Source organism: Mobula birostris, chromosome 1 (genome assembly GCF_030028105.1).
Source record: "Mobula birostris isolate sMobBir1 chromosome 1, sMobBir1.hap1, whole genome shotgun sequence".
NCBI lineage: Eukaryota > Metazoa > Chordata > Chondrichthyes > Myliobatiformes > Myliobatidae > Mobula > Mobula birostris.
The window spans coordinates 211,331,275-211,355,585 of NC_092370.1; the positions used below are offsets into that span (position 1 = coordinate 211,331,275).

Genomic DNA, 24,311 nt, shown 5'->3' on the forward strand with positions numbered 1-24,311 from the left:
CACCATCTTGACATGATAAAACAAATCGCTTACCATTCACTTCCTTATGTCTGCTGTTATTGTCAATAAGAAAATGACTGATCTAATTCTGATATATTCCCTCTTTCTTACTCCTTTTACCTCTATGTTTATCAAGGATTTCCTTCAAAAAATATTGTGGCTTCACTAGCTTTTAACAAAGAATTCCAAAGACTCAACAACACTCAAATAAAAGTCTTATCTATCTAAAAACAGGCCTAAATCTGGTGAAAGTGACTGCTAGTTTCACATTTTTGCAAAAAAACATGTGTCAACCCAGTCAACTACTTAGGATTTTGTACATTTTATTTAACAAGAAATCTGAAAAGGCCAAAATTTCCAAATTTTTATTTAAGATTTATGTAAAATGATTTTATTTCAGATATCTAACATAAAACACTACAGCAAGGCACAGGGCCTTCAGCCCACAATATTGTGCCGACCTTTTAGCTGACTTTACAATCAATCTAAACCTTCTTTCCTACAGAGACCTCCATTTTTCTAACATTTATGTGCCTAGGAGTTTCTTAAATACCCCTAATGTAATTGCCTCTACCAACCACCCTGGCAGTGTGTTCCATGCACTCACTGCTCTGTGTAAATAACATAGCCGCACAATTTACAAATGGATGACAACTTCTGGATATGTTGAAGTGTGCAGTGATGTTCTAATATATGCATTAATAATGGTAAATACAATTCATCCTGTTGCTTCTGCAACAAATTCTTGCTCATGATACTTTCATTGTTTATTATTATCGACAGGAAACAACTTTACTTCAGTCATGAGAAACATTAATACAATTCACTTGCTGCATTAAACAATGGACTAACTGCTATTACGGGAAACACTCAAAGCAATGCAATACAAAAAAAAATGAAGTTTGTAAGAGGAGGTTGCTTACCACACACCACTTTCAATTTCATAAACCCAGATTTCATCATTGGGTAAATAAACTTCATTATTTTCGTATGTCTGCAATAAAAAAGTTACACCTTCCTATAATCACTGTGATAACTTATATCTTTCATTATTAAATTGGCATTGAACAAAAACAATGTTTTTTTAAAAAGCAAAAGAATAATTTGGGAAGGAGAAACAAAAAATGTACTCGCAACATTAAAAATTTCCATTAAAGCATACTGTGAAAATAGTAAAACAGAAAGATAATCAGCTCGTTGTTGGGTCTGATGTAACTTTGCTAAACCCAGTTCTTCACTCCAAAATGGTTAATCATGTCTTATCTACTAGACACTAGAGTGAAGCGTGGTTCTTCAAAATTTATAAAAAACTTAATACAGGTTGAGTACCACTTATCCGAATTTCCAAAGTCCAAAATCCTCCTAAGTCTGAAGTATTTTTGAGCAATGACATGACATCGCAAATGGAAAATTCCACAAGGTGCTGGGAAAGTTCTCAGGGAATGCATAGATCTCTGAGCACCAGACAGTTCTGAGAAGAAACCTCATGTGTAATGAATGGAAGTTAATTAAAATAGAATAACACTGGATAAAGTGAAAAATGAATAATCCGATGGTGCATTGAAAGAGTGGATTCGTCAGCGTCTGTGTGAACAAATGCTGCTAATGGTATGCCGATCATGAACCAAGCAAAGACTTATCACGATTAACTGAAAATTGAAGGCAAATGTGAATATTCAGCAGGCCAATTACACAGATTTAAGAAAAAAGGCATGGAATTAATTTTTTAAAGATTAAAAAACATTTTAAAGACAAAACGTATGCTGATCGCAAAGCAGCTGAGAAATTCATTGTTAAGTTTGCAAAGCTCATTGCTGGTGAAAATCTAACACCAGAACAAGTATACAATGCTGACAGGTTTTATGTAAGGTATAAAAGCAATAAATGTAAATACAGTGTACTGTAACCTTTTGATCAAAACACAGTATTCTAGGTGCAGACTGAAAGCCAGCTGTTTGTTGTTGGAAACAGCTGATATAGGTATTCTCCCAATGCTGCTTTTGTTACCCTGCTCACATATTTTAATTATATTGATGGTACGTAATAATTTTCACTGTTAAGTACAGATGTGTGATGAACAAATGTAAGACAAAAACTGCTTACCGGTAGCACATAAATTCGGAGTCAAAAATGATGGCAATCCCAAGCTATCTCCTTATACAGCAGAGTCCAAAATCCGAAACACTTCAGTCCCTGAGCATTTTGGATAAGGAGTACTCAACCTGTATTCAATTTTAATTGCTGATTTTGTACTACACAAAATACGGGAATGAAAATTTCAGAGTATAATATTCAAGATGATCCTTTTCAGGAATTGCTATTGGTTTAGATGGATGAGCAAAGATGCAAAATAAACAGGTACGTATCAGATTTTCTGAAACATTCTATTAAGGATAATTAATACACACTTGATCATAATTAATTAAAACTTCCATATTGTAAAATTCCACACGTTTAGCTGATTGCCTATGTGGTTTTCTACTAGCATAAATTATACCTGTATATCGTTATTTTCCACATCAACTTTCTTCAGGATGTAAATCTATCTTCAAATCTGAAGTATATTTTACAATATTGCAATTTAAATTACAATAGCATTTTCCTTGGCTAAACAAGATGGTCATACACTATAATTTCTAATTAACTGGAAGGAAAACTCTTTGTGACTCTGTGCTCTGTGAATTTTTATACCACATTTAGATCATTTATTAAGGCATTCAAAAGTACTTCATTGCCTGTAAAGAATTTTTGGAAGTCCTGAAATCCTAAAAAGAATAATGCAAATACAAGATCTTCTGTCCTTAGGCTAGATTAAATATTGTACAAGCAGAGCTGCAGATAGAAAATTATTTTTATTTTGGCAACTATTGAATACTCTCAACTTAAAATTAACGTTCTCTCCAAGTCAGCCAGTTTTATTCTTAAAGGTTTTAATTTAATTCTACTTGGAATAATTATTTGATGTTGCAGAGTAAGAATAACTTTAGGTTGAAAGGTTGTAACCAACAGGTGCCACATTGATTAATGTCTGTGCTCCAGCTATTCAACGGGCTTTATCAATGATTGGGATGAAGGGACCAAGTATAGTATAATGTACTCATATTTCTTGTTGGTACCAGGCAGCATTACAATACAGGTTGTACACAATAGCAAGTGGTACATTAGACTTCAATGCAAGAACTTAAGAGTCATACATACAACAATGGAAATGGGACCTTTGGCCCACCTTGTCCATGCTATTTACATTACCATACATTTATTCCCCAGATTTTGTTCTTCCTACATATTCCTTCCTGATGCTCCCATTCCTATACACTAGAGGCCATTTATAGTCACCAATTAATCTAACCTACACACCTTTGAAATGTAGGAGAAAACCCACACAATCACAGGAAGAACTTGCAAAATCCACATATACAGAACTGGAGGTCAGGAATAAACTCAGGTTACTGGCACTGTGAGAAAATGACTACTAGCTACACGACTATGCTGCCCTGCTGTCACCTGCAGACTTGGTGCAATTATACAGGGCCCTGTTGAGAACACTGTGAAATGACTGATCTCTCTATTCATAGAGCATCACAGCACACTACAGGCCACCTGTATCACAATGTTGTGCTGACCTTTTAACCTACTCTAAGATCAATGTAATCCTTCCCTCCTACATAGCTCATTTTTTCTATCATCCATGGGCCTATCTAAGAGTTTCTTAAATGTCCCTAAATGTATCTGCCTTTACCATCACCCCCTGTGGAATAAATCTCTGGCCTATCGCTCCACCTATGCCTCTTCTCATCTTGTATATCACTATCAGGTCATCCCTCATCCTCCTTTGCTCCAAAGAGAAAAGTCCTAACTCACTCAACCTATCGTCATAAAATATACCCTCTCGTCTAGACAGCATCCTGGTAAATCTCCTCTGCAGCTTCTCCAAGCTTCCATAACCTTCTTATAATGAGGCAACCAGAAGTGAACACAATATTATAAGTGTGGTTTTATACAGCTGCAACATTACCTTGCAGTTTTGGAATGCAATTCCCCAAATAATGAAATAGAATGCAGTAAAGGTTCACTTAGTGAAGACTGATTTCTGGAGAGGCTTGCCCCATAGAAGTTAAGTGAACTGGGCCCATGGTTGAACTTAGGACAGAAGTGATTGTATTAAAATGGACAAAATTCCTAAGGGGCTTGCTGGAATAGATGCAAGGGTCACAGTCTCAAAATTTGAGGCTCAAGTTTTTTAAAAAAATCTGCATGCACGGGGATCAAACTAAGGAAAGATGAAACATGATCACTTGGGTCAAATAATTTAAAGTGTCTATTATTTATGTTCTTATACTGTTAATTCCCAGAACGGCCTAATTCAAATAGCCACTTTCCCACTCTCGTTTCAGCTTTCAGAATATTGCTTAAAGTTGCTTGTAGTAATGCCCAGATTATTAACTTCTAGATCTAAAGGAAAATCCTGAAGGGCGGGCAAACCTATGCTGACATGAACGGAAAAGCAAAATAATCCACAAGGTAGGTAACAAGCATGTCAACATTTCGGTCTTTTATTCACATATAAAACATTATCAACAAGGATAAGCACTCAAATTGATGGGTAAATAACCATTTATTGATTCTCTACAACATGGTTAAACCAATTATATTAACTCAAATTAAACAAGTATAAATTTTATAATCTGTTTGCTCTCATCGGAGGCCGTTCTGGAATTTAGGGCTGAAGACGTGAAAGTCAATTCTTTTATTATTACTTTACAATATAGGAACTGCTATATTTGTATGAAAAAAAAGTTTTCATATTTATATTAACCAGTTTGCTATAACAAGCTCCCTTTCATGACATCACAAAGAGATGTTTTAATTACATTAACACATGAATACAGTAACATCTTTAAATAGACAAATTTATTACCCAATTCAATGTCTGGCAAGAAATAAAATGCGCTCTTTCATGATTTAGTACTGACCCAAGTTATAGAACCTTGACTAAATTTATGATTCCTCGCTATACAAGTCTAAAAGTTAAATTAACGTCGCGTAAGTAATTTTCTTTTACTTCAAACTCAACAGATGAACTTGCTTCAAGACATTTTGCAATGGAACTTTGACACCACACGGTTCAAACTATACAAGTCGAATTGATCTCTCATTTTCAAGCAACATCGTAAATCAAACGGTTTAATTTTCTGAGACAAATCGACGCCACAAAGAAACGACGTGGATGCAGACCTGGAGGACTTCATGAGCAACACTGTAAACCATTCCCGAATGTAAAGTTTCACAAGGCGGCAACCTGCAATTCTTTACGTGCTCTTCTCCAATACTGGCGCACACATATAAACGGCACAATTGAAAAGTAGGTTATATTTTTAAAAAATGAACAGACCCACATGAAGACACTGGTACAGTTTTAACTGGACGAAATGAGTAATACTTACCACATAACCTCCCCATACGTAAAGGAATCCGTTACTAAATACCGCGTGGTGATGATTTTCCTGTATTCTCCGAGACCAATACTGGGTTCCAGCCATTTTAAGCTAGGCCAGATGTTTCTTCACCACCGCACTTGCCCAATTGTCGACAGACCCCCACCGCCCAATCACACCCATCGCAGCCGCATTTCCCTCAGCCCGCGCTCAATGCTCCGCGCAGCCAATCAAGGACGGCCTTTGAGAGTCTTGGCCAATCAGACGTCGACAATGTGGAGCAGCGTGAGCCAGCATCGCAGCGGGAAAACCGGCGCGCGAGTCGACTCGCCGGCCCGTGCCGGCCCGGGTCGCCCGGGGTGGGTAATGTGGTGCGGTTGAACTGCTGCCTGCTGCGCGTGCACCTTCTTTCTCGTTCGTTCATTATTTTCCTCAGACAAAAGCCACAAAAGCCTTCTCCTCCACTGGGGCAAATAGGGGACAATGATCCTGATGTTTCTAGAAAGGGGAAGGCAGGCTAATAACACATTTGGATTTGATTTTGGGAAGAAATAGAATGGGGTTCCTAAACAATGCGCATTCCCTGCTTCTCATATGGGAATTTGAAATGCAAGTTTGTAGAGGTGCAAAAGAACTATTGGTAGCGAGGGGACTTAAAAAAAAAACTAATGGAAGGAAATTTCTATTTCTTTAAATAAACTTAATACCATTAAGTATTCACTAGTCCAGTCTTGACTCTTTACATTACATTTGCCATGCTAATATTAGCAAATCTACTCTTAAGTAGGAATTTCCATCATGATAAATATACTCTAGGCCTGTACTCACTGGAGTTTAGAAGAATGAGGAAGGATCTCATTGAAAGGCCTAGATAGGAGTGGATGTGGAGAGGATGTTTCCAATAGTGGGTGACTAGGATAAGAGGGCATAGCCTCAGAATAGAGGGACATCCATTTAGAACAGAGATGAGAAGCAATTTCTTTAGCCAGATGGTGCTAATTTTGTAAATCATTGCAGTGGAGGCCAAGTCATTCAGTATATTTAAAGTGGAGGTTAATAGGTTCTTGGTTAATCAAGGAGGGCATCAAAAGTTAAGGGGACAAGGCAGGAGAATGGGTTTGAGAGGGATAATAAATCAGCCATGATGGAATGGCAAAGCAGGGTCAATGGATTGAATAGCCTAATTCTGCTCCTATGTCTTATAATTTGCTTAGACCCGATTGATTTGTTATTTATTGCTCACAACGGCAATACAAATAAAGATCAAGAAAGAAAATATATTAATGTTAAAACTTAAACAACAGGAATTCTGCAGATGCTGGAAATTCAAGCAACACACATAAAAGTTGTTGGTGAACGCAGCAGGCCAGGCAGCATCTCTAGGAAGAGGTGCAGTCGACGTTTCAGGCCGAGACCCTTCGCCAGTCAATGTCCCGTTGGCAGTTTATTTTTGGAGGTTTTGTGCTACTTAAAAATATACACTGCCAAATAACAATTCCTGACAAATATGATTGTTAAAGTGTTACCTTTTAAGACCATTAGACATAGGAGCAGAATTAGGCCAGAGTTTGCTCTGCCATTCTATTAAGGCTGATTTATTATCCCTCTGAAACCCATTCCCCTGACTTCTCCCCATAACCTTTGATGCTCGTATTAATCAAGAACCAATCAACCTCTGCTTTAAATACAAAATATACCAAATGAATTGGCCTCTACAACCATCCGTGACAATGAATTCCAGATTCACCACAATTCAAAGGCATTCAACTGCAGAAAGGGAGGACATCATGGAGAGATTCCGCACTGAGTCAGTGTGGGTGGAAGTCAGAAACAAGAAGGGAACAATCAGTCTATTGGGAATATTCTATAAAATCCCAATAGCAATAGACACCGAGGAACAGACAGTGAGGCAGATTTTGGAAAGATGCAAAAATAACAGGTTTGTTGTCACGAGGGATTTTAACTTACCTAATTTTGATTGGACCTCCTTAATGCAAAAGGTTTAGATGAGGCAGAATTTGTTAGGCATGCTCAGGAAGTATTCCTGATACAATATGTAGTTGAGCTGACACCAGGAGAGGCCATATTGGATACATGCTAAGCAATGAAGCAGGTCAGGTGTCCAATCCCTTAATGGAAGAGCATTTTGAAGACAGTGAGCTACAATATAGCCTTGAAGAAGAATTGGGGCAGATGGTATGGGAAAGCATTTAATTGGGACACTCAGGGCAAGACACAACAGAAATGTAGAGGCTATTCAGTAAGCATTTGCTAGGGGTTCTGGATAGGTTTGTCCCATTTAGGTAGGGAAAGGATACGAGGGTGAAGGAACCAAGGTTGACAAGAAATGTGAAACATCTAGTAAAGAGGAAGAAAGAAGCATACTTCAGATTTAGGAAGCAAGGATCAGACAGGGCTCTAGAGTGTTACAAGGTAGCAGAAAGGAGCCGAATAGTGGATTTAGGAGAGCTAGGAAGTACAATGAGAAGGCCTCGGTGAGCAGGATTAGGGAAAACCTACACATATGTGAAGAACAGAATGAGGGTAGGACCGATCAGGGATAGTGTGGGAAACATGTGCCTGGAGTTGGAGGAAGTAGGAGAGGTCCTTAAGGAATACTTTGCTTCAGTATTCACCAAAGAGAGACCATGACATTTGTGAGGACAGCATAAAACAGGCCGATATGCTTGAACGTGCTGACATTAAGAAAGAGGATGAGCTAAAACATTAAGCTAGATAAGTCCCCAGGGCCAAACAAGACGTTGTGTACTCCAATCGCAAACAAAAGAAAATCTGCAGATGCTGGAAATCCAAACAACGCATACACAAAATACTGGAGGCACTCAGCAGGCCAGGTAGCATCTGTGAAAAAAGTACAGTTGGCGTTTCGGGCCGAAACTCTTTGACGGGACTGGGAAGGGTTTCGGCCGAAATGTCGACTATACTATTTTACTAGATGCTGCCTGGCCTGCTGAGTTTCTCCAGCATTTTGTGTATTACTGTGTACTCCAGCTTATTATAGGAAGCAAAGGAAGAGATCGCTGCACCTCTGACGATGATCTTTGTGCCATCACAAGGTGACACAAGGAGTAATACCAGATGATTTTAGGGTGGTAAATGTTATTTCCTTTGTTCAAGAAAGGAAGGAGGGATAACCCCTGGAATTATAAAGCCGTGAGTCTTAATTCAGTGGTGGACAAATTATTGGAGAGTGTTCCTAGAGACAGAATTTACAAGTATTTAGAAAAGCAGTCTGATTAGGGATAGTCAGCATAGCTTTGTGAGTGGCAGGTCATGCCTCACAAGCCTGATTTAATTCTTCGTGAGTGCAACAAAACACATTAATGAAGGCAGAGGAGTAGATGCGGTTTTTATGGATTTTAGTAAGACATTTGATAAGGTTCCCATGGTAGCCTCATTCAAAAAAGATGGCATGGAATGCAGGAAAACCTGGCTCTGTGGATACAGAATTAGATGGTCTGTATAAAGCAGAGTGTAGTAGATGATGTAGAGTATTCTGCCTTGAGATCGGCGACCTGTGGTGTTCTGAATGGATCTGTTCTTGGACCCCTACTCTTTATCTTTAATCAATGACTTGAATGAGGAACTGGAAGAGTAGGTTAGTAAGTTTGCAGATGACTTGAAGGTTGATAGAGTTTTGTAGTGTGGTGGATTGTTAAAGGTTGCAACGGGACATTGACTGGATATAGAGCTGGGTTGGGAAGTAGCAGAAGGAATTCAACCCAAAAAGTGTGAAATGATTCATTTTGGTTGGTCAAATTTGAAGGGAGAACACAGGGTCAACGGCAGGGTTCTTGGCAGTGTGGAGGAACAGCGGAATCTTGAGGTCCACGTCCATAGACCCCTCAAAGCACCCATGCAAGCTGATAGGGTTGTTAAGAAGGCATATGATAATTTGGACTTCATTAGTTGGGTGACTGAGTTCAAGAGCCATGAGGTAATATTGCAGCTCCTTAAAACCCTGTTTAGACCACACTTGGAGTATTGTGTTCAGTTCAGGCTGCTTCATTCTAAGAAGGATGTAGAAGTTTTAGAGAGGGTGCAGAGGAGATTTACCAGGATGCTGCCTAGACTAGAGGGGACAGATTTAGCAAACGAGGGCTTTTCTCTTTGGAGCAAAGAAGGATGGGAAGTAGAAACATAGAAAACCCACAGCACAATACAGGCCTCTCGGCCCACAAAGCTGGGCCAAACATGTCCCTACCTTGAAACTACCTAGGCTTTACCTATAGCCCTCTATTTTTCTAAGCTCCATGTACCCATCCAGGAGTCTCTTAAAAGACCTTATCGTTACTGCCTCCACTGCCGCTGGCAGCCCATTCCATGCACTCACCACGCTCTGCATAAAAACTTACCCGACATCTTCTCTGTACCTACTTCCAAGCACCTTAAAACTATGCCCTCTCATGCTAGCCATTTCAACCCTGGGGAAAAACCTCTGACTATCCACATGATCAATGCCTCTCATTATCCTGAACACCTCTATCAGGTCACCTCTCATCGTGCGTCGCTCCAAGGAGAAAAGGCCGAGTTCACTCAATCTATTCTCATAAGGCATGCGCCCCAATCCAGGCAACATCCTTGTAAATCTCCTCTGCACCCTTTCTATGGTTTCCCTGTCCTTTTTGTAGTGAGGCGACCAGAGCTGAGTACAGTACTCTATAAATGCGGTCTGACCAGGGTCCTATATAGCTGCAACATTACCTCTCGGCTCTTAAACTCAACCCCATGATTGATGAAGGCCAATTCACCGTATGCCTTCTTAACCACAGAGTCAACCTGCGCAGCCGCTTTGAGTGTCCTATGGACTCGGACCCCAAATAACCCAATAGTTATTACAGGATGATAAGAGGGAAGACAGGGTGTATAGCCAAACAATCTTCTCGTGGTGGAAGTGGCTAAAAAGAGGGGTATAATTTTAAGGTGAATGGAGGAAAGTACAGGGAGGATAGGCACACAGGTAATAGAAAAAATGGAGGGTTATGTAGGAGGGAGTAGGTTAAAAAGAAATCGACATGGCTTTGTGGCAGAAGGCCCTGTACTGCATTGTAATGTTCAATGCAAACATGTTATGCTACTATCACAGCAATTTTACAAATGAAAAATTGCTGCTAGTTATACACCAACTCTGTTGCATAAAATATTTTTTTTTCTGAGAAATTTTGTCTGAGATGAACACTTTTTAGCTGGCACATCAAGTGGATGTAACTGAGCCCTTTAAATCTATTAGGCAATGAATCCATTATGTGTGAAGCATACAGTGTCTATAAAAAGTATTCATTCCCCCCCACCTTTGGAAGTTATCGTGTTTTATTGTTCTGCAGCATTGAATCACCGTGGATTTAATTTGGCTTTTTTTGACACTGATCAACAGAAAAGACTTCTGTGTCAAAGTGAAAATAAATTTCTACATATTAGTCTAAACCTATTACAACTATTAAACACAAAATAATTCATTGTCTAATTACTCACCCACATCAAGTTAGTATTTAGTAGACACACCTTTGGCAGCAATTACACAGCCCCGAGTCTGTGTGGGCAGGCCCCCATCAGTTTTGCACAGCTGGACACTGCAATTTCTCCCCATTCTTCTTTACAAAAATGCTCAAACTCAATCAGATTGCATGTGCATCATGAGTGAACAGTCCTCTTGAAGTCCAACCACTTGGCCACTCCAGGACATTAACTTTGTTGTTTTTAAGCTTTGTGCTGTGTAGCATTGGCTTTATGCTTGGGGTCACTGTCTTGCAGGAAAACAAACCTTCTCCCAAGTCACAGTTCACTTGCAGACTGCAACAAATTTTCCTTCATGATTTCCTTGTATTTTACTGCATTCATTTTACCTTCTACCTTCACAAGCCTTCCAGGGCCTGCTGCAGTGAAGCACCACTACAGCATGATGGAGCCACCACCATGCTTCACAGTACAGATTGTGTTTTTTTGATCATATGCAATGTTTGGCTTACGCCAAACATAGCATTTAGACTGTTGGGCAGAAAGCTCAATTCTGGTTTCGTCAGACCATAGAATCTTCTTCCAGCTGACTTCAGAGTCTCCCAGATGCCTTCTGGCAAACTCTAGCCAAGATTTCATAGGAGTTTTTTTTCTCCCAACAGTGGCTTTCTGTGTGCCGCTCTCTCATAAAGCTGCGACTGGTGAAGCACCTGGGCAACAGTTGTTGTATGTGCAGTCTCTCCCATTTCAGCCACTGAAGCTTGTAACTCCTCCAGAGTTGACATAGGTGTCTTGGTGGCCTCCCTCACTAGTCCCCTTCTTACACAGTGACTCAATTTTCAAGGACAGCCTGCTCTAGGTGCCATATTCTTTCCATGTCTTGATGATTTACTTAACTGTAGCCCAAGGGATATTTAGTGACTTGCAAATTTTCTTGTATCCATCTCCTGACTTGTGCTTTTCAATAACCTTTTTTGTAGAGTTGCTTGGAGTGTTCTTTTGTCTTTGTGGTGTAGTTTCTGCCAGGATACTGACTCAGCAGCAGTTGGACCCTCCCAACACAGGTGTATTTTTACTACAATCTATTGGAATAACCCTGACTCTACACAGGTGATCTCCATTTAACTAATTATGTGACTTCTGAAACAAATTGGCTGCACCAGTGATGATTTGGTGTGTCATATTAAAGGGGTGAATACTTATGTAATCAATTATTTTCTGATTTATACTTGTAAAAAAATTTAGATCACTTTGTAGAAATCTGTTTTTTCCCTTTGACACAAGAGTCTTTTTTCTGTTGATCAGTGTCAAAAAAAGTCAAATTAAATCCACTGTGATTCAATGTTGTAAAACGATAAAACATGAAAACCTCCAGGTGTGGAGTGGTGTGAATACTTTTTAAATGCATTGTATACTGTTATTTTTCCTGATGACAAGAGGATGGGGATTAGAGGAAGAGTGATAGAGTGATATTAGAGGGAGAATGATCAGGAATGAGCAGAGCTGGGAAATATTTCAAAATAATTAAAAAGGTGACTTTATGTCAGGATCCCAATGCTGTGCTATAACTGCCCCAGAAGGCATCACTTTAAATGAAAGCATGCCCATATTGGGAGCGGCCAACAATTATAATGATATTATAATTTACCATATAAAGAACTGAATCTTTGGAGCTAAGCAAACAGTCGAGCGGTGAAGTCGACAGTAAAAGATATAGATAATGGCTTATTCAGGAGTTAAGGTAAAATCAGCATAATCCTTTTTGATTTTGTCCCCCTTTTTCATTGCAACTCATCCCGCTGACTACAATATTGCCTCATCCTCAGTCCTATCCCTCCGATTTCCATCCCCCTGACAAATAAGTTTAAACCTTCCTGAACAGCTCGACCAAACCTGTCCACAAGGGTATTGGTCCAGGGGTGTAACCCATCCCTTTTTTAAAAAATATATACAGGTTGTACCTTCCCCAGAAGAGATCCCAGTGATCCAGAAATCTGAACCCCTGTCCCCTGCATAAGTTCTTCAGCCACATGTTTATCTGCCAGATGTTCCTATTCTTACTCTCATGACATGTGGCAGCAATCCAGAGATTACTGACCTGGTAGTCCTGCTTTCCAGCTTTCTTCCTAGCTGCTTAAAATCTCTCTCCAGAACCTCCTCACCTTTCCTACAATAGACAATAGGTGCAGGAGTAGACCATTCAGCCCTTTGAGCCAGCACTGCCATTCACTATCATCATGGCTGATCATCCACAATCAGCACCCCGTTCCTGCCTTCTTCCCATATCCCTTGACTCCACTATCTTTAAGAGCTCTATCTAACTCTTTCTTGAAAGCATCAAGAGAATTGGCCTCCACTGCCTTCTGAGGCGGAGCATTCCACAGATCCACAACTCTCTGGGTGAAAAAATTTTTCCTCAACTCCATTCTAAATGGCCCACCCCTTATTCTTAAACTGTGGCCTCTGGTTCTGGACTCCCCCAACATTGGGAACATGTTTCCTGCCTCTTGTGTGTCCAATCCCTTAATAATCTTTTATGTTTCAATCAGGTCCCCTCTCATCCTTCTAAATTCCAGTGTATACAAGCCCAGTCGCTCCAATCTTTCAACATATGACAGTCCCGCCATCCCGGGAATTAACCTTGTGAATATACGCTGCACTCCCTCAACAGCAAGAATGTCCTTCCTCAAATTTGGAGACCAAAACTGCACACAATACTCCAGGTGTGGTCTCACCAGGCCCTGTACAACTGCAGAAAGACCTCTTTGCTCCTATACTCAACTCTCCCTGTTATGAAGGCCAAAATGCCATTAGCTTTCTTCACTGCCTGCTGTACCTGCATGCTTACTTTCAGTGACTGATGAACAAGGGCACCTAGATCTCATTGTACTTACCCTTTTCCTAACTTAACACCATTCAAATAGTAATCTGCCTTCCTGTTCTTGCCACCAAAGTGGATAACCTCATATTTATCCACATTAAACTGCATTTGCCATGCATCTGCCCACTCACCCAACCTGTCCAAGTCACCCTGCATTCTCATAACATCCTCCTCACATTTCACACTGTCACCCAGCTTTGTGTGATCTGCAAATTTGCTAATGTTACTTTTAATCCCTTCATCTAAATCATTAATGTATATTGTAAATAGCTGCAGTCCCAGCACCGACCCTTGCGGTACCCCACTAGTCACTACCTGCCATTCTGAAAGGGACCCGTTAATCCCTACTCTCTGCTTCCTGTCTGCCAACCAATTTTCTATCCATGTCAGTACCCTACCCCCAATACCATGTGCTCTAATTTTGCCCACTAATCTCCTTTGTGAGACCTTATCAAAAGGTTTTCTGAAAGTCCAGGTACACTACACCCACTGGCTCTCCCTTGTCCATTTTCATAGTTACATCCTCAAAAAATTCCAGATGATTAGTCAAACATGATTTCCCCTTCTTAAATCCATGCTGACTCAGACCGATCCTGTTACTGCTATCCAAATGTGCCGCTATTTCATCTTTTATAATTGACTCCAGCATCTTCCCCACCACTGATGTCAGGCTAACTGGTATATAATTCCCTGTTTTCTCTCTCCCTCCTTTCTTAAAAAGTGGGATAACATTAGCTACCCTCCGATCCTCAGGAAGTGATCCTGAATCTACAGAACATTGGAAAATGATTACCAATGTGTCCACAATTTCTAGAGCCACCTCCTTAAGTACCCTGGGGTGCAGACTATCAGCCGCTGGGGAATTATCAGCCTTAGATCCCATCAACACCATTTTCTGCCTAATGTGAATTTCCTTCAGTTCCTCCATTACCCTAGGTCCTCTGGCCACTATTACATCTGGAAGATTGTTTGTGTCTTCCCTAGTGAAGACAGATCCAAAGTACCCGTTCAACTCGTCTGCCATTTCCTTGTTCCCCATAATAAATTCACCCATTTCTGTCCTCAAGGGCCCAAACTAATTTAACTTATCTTAACTAATTTTAAATTTTTTTTTTAATTTATTACAAACAAACAATAAAAAACACAAAAAATACAACACATCCACAAAAACCACAACCATAACAAAATCTAATTAAATATTGAGCAGCAAAAGGGAGAAAAATATAAAGGCAAAAGTAAACATACACAGCAGAGGTGCACCTTACCAAAAAACCTCAGTCCTCACCCCGTGAGAAAGTCCAATACAGGGCCCCATATCCTTTCAAAGATGTCCCCTCTGTCCTCACTATATAGTCTCAGTCTCTCCAAATTTAAAGTATTTGCCAGTTCTCTCAGCCACAGATCGTACGTAGGCACAGAGTCCATTTTCCACATTTGCAGGATTAACTTCTTAGCAATCACCATTCCAAATAATACAGCCATTTTTTCATACATATTGGCCGAAGATAGGGAGCTTGTTGCTCCAAGGATGGCTATGAGCAGGTCTGGTTCCCACCGCTTCCCAAAAGCCTCAGAGAAACAGTGAAAAATAGTTTTCCAGTATGCATAAAGCTTACAATATGACCGGAATGAATGTGACAAGTTACTGTTCACAGATTTACATCTATTACAAACTAGTGAAATATCAGGATAGAAACTGTGCAACTTTTCTTTGGAATATTTATGTCTACGTATTGTTTTAAACTGTATAAGTCTGTGTCTGACATTGTCTGAACAATCATGTATACTCTTTAAACACTCATCCCAGACCTCCTCTATCAGTTCTATACCCAATTCATCCACCCATGCCTGTTTAAAACCTGCAGTGTTCATCAGAGCTCCATTACGTAGGACCTGATAAAATTAGGATACCGCACTACGAGTAACAGGATCAGATTTATTTATTGCCTCCAAGGACTCATGTTTGTCTAAAACTTTGAAGTTAGGTATATATTTCCTAACATAATTTCAAATTTTTAAATATCTAAGAAAAACAGATAGAGGGGTACTGTAAACTGCTTGCAACTGCGCAAATGAGGCAAAGTTTCCATTAATATATAGGTCACCTACACTACAGATGCCTCTCTGTTTCCAGGTAGAAAAAACAGTATCAATCAGGTCAGGCAAAAAGGAATGATTGTCACAAATCGAAGTGTCAATATAAGTGTTTGGGGCCTTAATGTGTAGTTGAATCTGCTTCCAAATTCTTATTAACCACAAAGCCGTTACTAAAATGTGACTTATTAACTGCAGTGGGGCTATTAAGGAGAGCTGGTAAGGAAGTCTTCTTACAAAGCATTTGCTCTATGAGTAACCATGCTGGGCATGAGTCTGAGGTAGAGGGTGGGCCTTTTTTCCACCATGCAAGAATGGATTGTGGGGTGGGGGGGGTCACGTGGGGTCTTGGTATGGAGTAGACGTGTGTCTCAGGAGCTGCACCTACCTTCACCTTTTGCCTCGCTCAAATAGCAGTTAATTCTTATTTTTTAAGTGACTTAAGTGAGCTGTAATGGGCTGAATGAAATGACAAAGCCAGGTAAAGGGAAGAAACAAGAAAAGGGCACAGGAAAAGAAGATTCTGGTGAGGGTTCCGCGAAGCTAGCGGGCCCAGGAAAAGCTAAAGCTAATGCTGCTAGCGCCCCGGGCCCAACTACCATTGAAGAAGTCCTTGTGGCGGTAAACAAGCTGTACAGTTTGGTAAACGGGAGACATGCAGAGCATAATAAGTCAATCATGAACCTAACAGTAGCTCTAACCGAAGTCAGTAAGCGTGTTTCTTTAATGGAGGATACCGCCGAATCGTATGAGAGGCGAATCGAAGAGTTGGAGAGGTGGCTTGATGGCCTAATATCCCAAAACACACAGCTACAGGCTAAAGTGGATGACCTTGAAGCTCGGTCTTGCCGTCAAAAAATTCACATTACAGTATTGGGGTTCAGGAGAAAGCCGATGGAATTTGTAGCCACGTTGCTTCCGAAATTGCTGGGGGAAGAACATTTCCACCAGCCGATCGAAGTGGACCATGCCCACCGGAGCCTAGCACCTGCTAAAAATAGTAGACCAAGAGCTATTATTGCAAGGCTACACCACTACCAGGTTAAAGAGCTGGTGCTACGGGTGTCCAGGGAGAGAGCTCCACTGCTATATGACAGGCATCCAGTGTTCATTTACCCGGACTTAACCTCGGCTACCATGAGGAAACGGCAGGATTTTCAGCACATTAAGGAGAAATGCAAAGCCAGGAAAATTAGGTGTGGATTCCGGTATCCGGAGAGGTTTGTGGTTACAGTTAACAATACCACCAGTACATTCAGCACTGTAGCCGTAGCGGAGGAGTTCCTGAGCCAAGAAGTTAAAGATTGGCATTCGGACACTGTATCAACCTAAAAACGGATTAACGCTGGGTTACTGGATTCGTCGTTGATCGATTGTGGCTTCAGCTGGAGACTGTTTGTTATGTTCAGCGCATGAGGAACTGAAAAATAAGCTCACACTAAGATGTGGGTGAGGACTGATTGTTATTGTTTATTTTTATATTTCATAGTGGATTTGTGAAGAGGTGCTTCTCCTGTGTTTAGTGAGTAATGGGTAGTTAACTCGCTATTCCGGGCCATGTGTTGGCTCTTGGATATAGCTTTGACTCTAGTTTAAAGGTATGGAAGTACTACTCCTGGTGTGTTTTTATTTTTGGGAGGGTTTTTTGTGTTTCTCAAGGGGTTGTTACAGCACATCTATTTGTTTGAGTTACAGTTTGTGTTATGCCACGACCATACAGCATTTTTTTTTGTTAAGCAGCAGATATGACATCTAAGTCACATATGCACAGCACTGGTGAGACTAAACTCATCAGCTGGAATGTACGGGGGATGAATAGTCCACTGAAGAGAGAGAAGGTGTATGCACATCTTCGAACACTCAAAGCCGATATTTGTTTTCCCCAAGAAACACACATTAAGAAAACAGCAGCAAAAGTGCTTTGTACCTCCTGGGCATCTCAGGTCTACCAGTCGAATTTTAGTACTAAAACTAGAGGTGTTGCAATCCTAATAAAAAAAACCCACAGCGTTTATTCACACACAAACTATCGCTGACCTGAGGGGCAGATATGTAATAGTAAGTGGAATATTAAATTCTATACCATTGACACTAGTGAATGTGTACAGGCCCAACTTTGATAATCCAATTTTTTTTCAGAACCTCTTTAAGGCCATGCCTAATCTGTCTGACTCTAACATAATTGTAGGTGGAGACTTTAACTGCATCTTGAACTCCCTCCTAGATAGACAACGTCCCCAAGTTTGTTCACTTAAAGATAGTGTAACATTTAATAAACTCATGTAATCATATAACATAGTGGATATTTGGAGGCTCCTTAATCCCACGAAGAAGGATTTTTCATATTTCTCCGCAGTACATAAATTCTAATTGGTCTTATCAGTAGTTGGTTGCACTTACCATAATATACTTATATCGGATTATACTCCTGTCTCCCTCATACTCCAATTGAACCACAAAAGAGGTGAATATAGTTGGCATTTAAATAATGCTTTGCTAAAGGATAAGGATTTTTGCTCTTATCTTTCAGATAAGATAGATCTATACTTAAGCACCAATGATGTGGGCGGTGTTGATGATTCCACTCTTTGGGAGGCCATGAAGGCGGTTATTAGAGGTTGCATAATAGCATATGAGACAGCGGAAAAAAGAAGATTCAAGAGAAGGTTAATGGAAATAGGTGATCAGTTGGCAAATCTGCAAGCTTCTTACAAAATAAACCAGGAAGCAGAATTACTTAATAAGATTACTGCCTTACGGTATGAGTATAATTCTATAATGTCCAAGAGTGTTTCAAAACTACTGACACAAGTCAGACAGAGGTATTTTGATCTTGGTGAAAAGCCCCATAAGTTATTAGCCCATCAGTTGAAAAAGATGTAGGCCTCTAGGGCCATACATCGTATAAAGGCAAAAGATGGCTTTTTATTGAAGGACCCAGAAAGAATTAATAAGTGTTTTGCAGAGTTCTATGCTAATGTTTACCAATCACAAGGCGGTCCAGACATTGAAGCTATGGAAGCATTTTTTGATAATTTGAATCTGCCCACGCTAGCAACAGATTCAGTAAATACACTTGATGCTGATATAAGCCTAGATGAGATCAAGAAGGTCATCTCCTCCCTCCCTAATAATAAGGCAGTGGGTCCAGATGGTTTTAGCATGGAATTCTTCGAAGTATTTGGTCCAAAATTGTCACCTCTGCTCTTACGAATCTTGAATCACTCTGGGATAGCTTCCAGATTGCCACTCACTTCATGTAAAGCTAATTAATCTGATTCCAAAACCAGGCCATGATCCTGAGGTGGTTTCATCATATCGCCCCATTTTGCTGCTGCCCATTGAAACTAAAATTCTTGGGAAAGTCCTGGCCAATAGGTTAAAAGAATGCATTTGTTCTTTTATTCATCCAAATCAAACTGGCTTTATGCCAGGTGGACATATGTATTTCAATTTGCATCGTCTTTTCAATATTTTATATACAAAACATGCAGAAGAGGCTGTAGTCATTTCATTAGATGCGCAATGTGCGTTTGACCAAGTGGAATGGCCATATATGATGTTTGCACTTAAGAAATTTGGATTTGGACCATCTTTCATTAAATGGATTGAGATAATTTATTCATACCCATCTGCTTCGATTATCACTAATCAGAATATTTCCTCCCCTTTTGCAATTCATCGTGGGACTCGTCAAGGCTGCCCCCTTCTCCGTTTTTGTCTGCAGTTATCATTGAGCCACTGGCTGTTAGCATCAGACAGGACCCTTTGATAGCTCCTATTGATATGCATGGACATAAACATCACCTTTTGTTATACGCTGACGATGTCCTTTTATATATCTCCAGCCCACAAACATCAATACCTGCCCTTCTGACTCTAATTGATAATTTTGGTAGTTTCTCAGGTTTCTCTATTAATTGGGATAAGAGTGAACTAATGCCAGTCACTGCACTGGTTAATACAGCATATTTACAGTCCATTCCCTTTAAAAATTCAAGATCCAAATTCAAAAAACTTTATTGTCATTCTAACCGTACATCAGCTCTGCAGGGCAGAATGAGACAGCGTTTCTCAGGAGCAGTGCAATCATAACATAACAAACGCAACACTAAATAATAAAGATAACAATAAATAGTAAAACACAACAGTCACATGTCAGTTAAAATCAAGTTATAAAATCACTTATGATAATTTTTCCTATCTTGGTGTGACCATTACAAAAAACCCAGACAACCTTTTGCAAGTGAATTGGCGAAACAACGCTGAGCAGGTTAAACACAATATTGACTTTTGGAAAACCCTTCCAATTTCATTGGTGGGGAGGGTAAACACAATCAAGATGATTGTACTGCCACGATTTCTTCACCTTTTCCAGTCAATTCCGTGTTTTATTCCTCTGTCATATTTTAAGCAATTGGATTCAATTATTATACCCTTCATTTGGAATTATAAAGCTATTATAATTACTAAAAAACACTTGTCAAAGCCCAAGGAAGCAGGTGGTTTTGCCCTACCAAATGTTAAAATGTATTACTGGGCTCCCCACCTGTCCATTCTTAACTAATTTTTTCCACTTCACATACCTACAGAAGCTTTTACTATCCTCCTTTATATTCTTAGTAAGCTTACCTTCATATCTCATCTTCTCTCCCCATATTGCCTTTTTAGTTATCTTCTGTTGCTCTTTAAAAGTTTCCCAATCCTCTGACTTCCCGCTATCTTTGCTATGTTATGCTTCTTCTCTTTTATTTTTATACTGTCCTTGACTTCCCTTGTTAGCCACGGTCGCCCCTTACTCCCCTTAGAATCTTTCTTCCTCTTTGGAATGAACTGATCCTGCACCTTCTGTATTATTCCCAGAAATACCTGCCATTGTTGTTCCATTGTCATCCCTGCTAGGGTATCTTTCCAGTTGACTTTGGCCAGCTCCTCCCTCATGGCTCCATAGTCCTCTTTGTTCAACTGTAATACTGACACTTCCAATTTTCCCTTCTCCCTCTCAAATCGTAGATTAAAATTTATCATATTATGGTCACTACCGCCTAATGGCTTCTTTACCTCGAGTTCCCTTATCAAATCTGGTTCATTACATAACACTAGATCCAGAATTGCCTTCTCCCTGGTAGGCTCTAGTACAAGCTGCTCTAAGAATCTATCTCGGAGGCACCCCACAAACTCCCTTTCTTGGGGTCCAGTACCAACCTGATTTTCCATTCACCTATGCCATTGGTGCCAATATGTATCAAGACTTCTGGCTGCTCACTTTTCCCCTTTAGAATGGCACGGAACCGATCTGAGATATCCCTGACCCTGGCCCCCAGAGGCAACTTACCACCCGGATGTCTCTATTGCACCCACAGAATCATGTCTATATTCCTCTAATAGTGAATCTCCTATCACTATTGCAGTCCTCTTCACCTCTCTTCTCTTCTGAGCCACGACCCCAGACTCACTACCAGAGACTCGTTTGCTGCAGCCCCCCCCCACCCCCCGTAGTTAATCCCCTTCAACAGTATCCAAAATGGTACACTTATTTGTGAGGTGGTACAGCCACAGGAGTACTCTGTATTGTCTGTCCATTCCCTTCTTCACTTGATAGTCATCCAGTTACCTGCCTCCTGCAACCTAGGGGTGACTACTTCCCTATAGCTCCTATCACTTCTTCAGTCTCCCATATGTTCTCTGAGGAGCTGCAGCTCAGTGCACCTGGTGAAGATATGGTTATCTGGAAGGCTATAAATCTTGTACAAAGAACATAACACTTCCCTAGAGTCATTCTCATTGCTCTAACTATGCCCTAACAGATGAGGAATGAAGAAAAAAGAAACTTACCAGATACTTACCTCACCTAAGCCGGATGAGCCAAAGCCTCCCCTCTCTAACACTGGCCCACTGCAACAATGGCCACTCCACTCAATCCTGCTTTATTTTTATTTGCCCTTATTAATGAATCCCGTTCACTGATTAGCCACAGTTCAAACTCCAAAAACTGCAGTGAAGCTCTGCCTTTTTAATTTTCAATCGTGGACCTCAGTGAAGTCTCCTCTTCTTCTCACACTCTCTCACTGATTGGCCACAGTTCAAACTCTATTTGCTAGGAGTTGCAGCTTATGGTGGAAAGCAAAGATAATGGCTTCAATCTTTGTGATATGAAAATGCTGAAGACTTCTACTCCTGCAGGACTGATCATCAGGTAAACGATGTAGTAATTTGGAAAAAGTAACAATCGATAGATAGCAAAGTAGAAACTGGCCCTTCAGTGTACACATGGAATCCTTAAGCAAAACAGTATTGATTAAATAAATACAAGCAATATATTTCTCAAGTTGCTCACCCAACAAACTCCTTTCGAATAAAAACATTTTAGAAACAAAGGGAGTATCAGTGTCCTTCATTACATGTAACACAAGTGATCAAACTGACCAAAAAATGAAGACACAACTGCCTGATTGAATTTCATCTAGAAGTGAACACCCATGACAGTATTGTCAGAATGCAATCTTCACACTGACAATCCTACACAAGAAAGTAAGAGTACAAGTACGCAAATTTGGATAGACTGAGAACAGATCATCTGGAAACTCTAGCCATCTAGCAGTCGGGCCAAACGAGCTGGAAGAGTATTCCAATACAATCTGTAACCTCATTGTTACAGATTGTACCTCAGCCACTAATCCCAGGTCAAAACAACTGAAGTGCAAAACAGAAGTGAAAACCAGATAAACATGTTAGCAACGTGGGACTACCTAAGCTATTACTGTTGCTATTTTTGGTTTATTATCACATGTACCAAGGTACAATGAAAAGCTTCTTTTGCATTCTGTTCATAAAGATCATAAACAGCAAATCACAAAAGACAGTCACAGAGCTACTGCAATCTCACAACCATGTATCAAATAGCAAACATCCCTACTACATCCATTTATAAACTGTGATGGACAATAGATCAACCAACCAACATGACCAGCTTAATTTTCATTTATGGAGGAGCCCAACATATTGGCACAAACAAAAGACCGAAGTCTTTGGAAACACCTGGGGTTTTGGTTCCAGTGGTTGATCCATCTTGGCCTCTTCAGCTAATTTGATTCATTTCATGTATCAACATTATCTGAACGTATTAGATGCAACAATAGGTCCTGACAACATAACCTAATGATTGGAAAATGTATACAGTGTATATCTTACAAAAAGCAGAATTCATCCAATCCAGCTAATTTTTCTCTGAGCAGTGCCCTTACTCATTGACAAAGCAATAGATGTCGTCAACAGTGCTAAAAAGTGGCACTTGCCCAGTTTAGTTTTTGCCTAGACCACTCAGCACTGCTTCATAAAGTGAGGGTGACTGGATTCAACATCAAGGCAGATTTTGACCATGTGGTATTAGCGAGATTTAACAATATTCAAATCAACAGCAGTCAGTATCCAGTTTATTGTCACTAACACTAAATTGTTTTGAGGCAGCAGTACAAAGCAGACATAACAAATTTCTACAAGTTGAAATAAAAATAAATAAACAGGTCAAAAAGGAATAGCAAGGTAGTGTTCAGGAATTCAAAGTTCAAAGTAAATTTATTATCAAAGTACATATATGTCACCATATACAACCGAGATTCGTTTTCTGCAAGTATAGTAAACAAATGCAATAACCATAATAGAATCAATGACAGACTGCACCTTACGGTGCGGCCAACCTGTCTGCGAAGGACAACAAGCTGTGCAAAAACAGAAGAAAAAGAGAAATAATAATAACGAATGAATAAGCAAGAAGTATCGAGAACGAGATGAAGAGCCCTTGGAAGTGAGTCCATAGGTTGTGGGAACAGTTTAGTGATGGGGCAAGTGAAGCTATTCCCTTTGGATTTAAGAGTCTGATGATTGAGGGGTAATGACTGCTCCTGAACCTGCTGCTGTAAGTCCTGAGGATCCTGTACCTTCTTCCTGATGGCAGCAGCAAGAAGAGAGCATAACTGGGTGATGGGGGTCCCTGATGATGGACACTGCATTCCTGTGACGACGCTCTGTGTAGATGTGATCAATGGTGGAGAGGGCTTTACCCCTGATGGACTGGACCTTATTCACTACTTTTTGTAGGACTTTCTGTTCAAGGGCATTAGTGTTTCCATACTAGGCTGATGCAGCTCGTAAGTATACTCTCCTTCACATAGCCATAGAAGTTTGTCAAAGTTTTAGATGCCACGCCAAATCTCTGCAAACTTCTAAAGAAGCAGAGGTACTGCTGTGCTTTCTTCATAATTGCACTTACATGCTGGGTCTAGGACAAGGCCTCTGAAATTATAACACCAAGGAATATAAAATTGCTGCCCCTCTCCACCACGATGAGGACTAGATCATGGACCTCTGGTTTCCTACCTCTGAAGTCACTAATCAGCTCCTTGGTCTTGCGGACATTGAGTAAAGGG

At 40.2% G+C, this 24,311-nt stretch overlaps 1 protein-coding gene across 2 annotated transcripts in view; it reads right to left on the reverse strand.

The window, feature by feature from the left end:
- The window catches only part of LOC140204248 (kelch domain-containing protein 1-like), a 110,816-nt gene that overhangs the window by 71,788 nt on the left and 14,717 nt on the right, over positions 1–24,311 (reverse strand). Inside the window, exon 2 of one of the 2 annotated variants that reach the window (XM_072270807.1) lies at positions 924–994. The exons of the other annotated variant lie outside the window; for it this stretch is intronic. Coding sequence (XP_072126908.1) covers positions 924–994 — 71 coding nt within the window. The remainder of the gene's footprint in view (positions 1–923; positions 995–24,311) is intronic. 2 annotated transcript variants of the gene reach the window in all.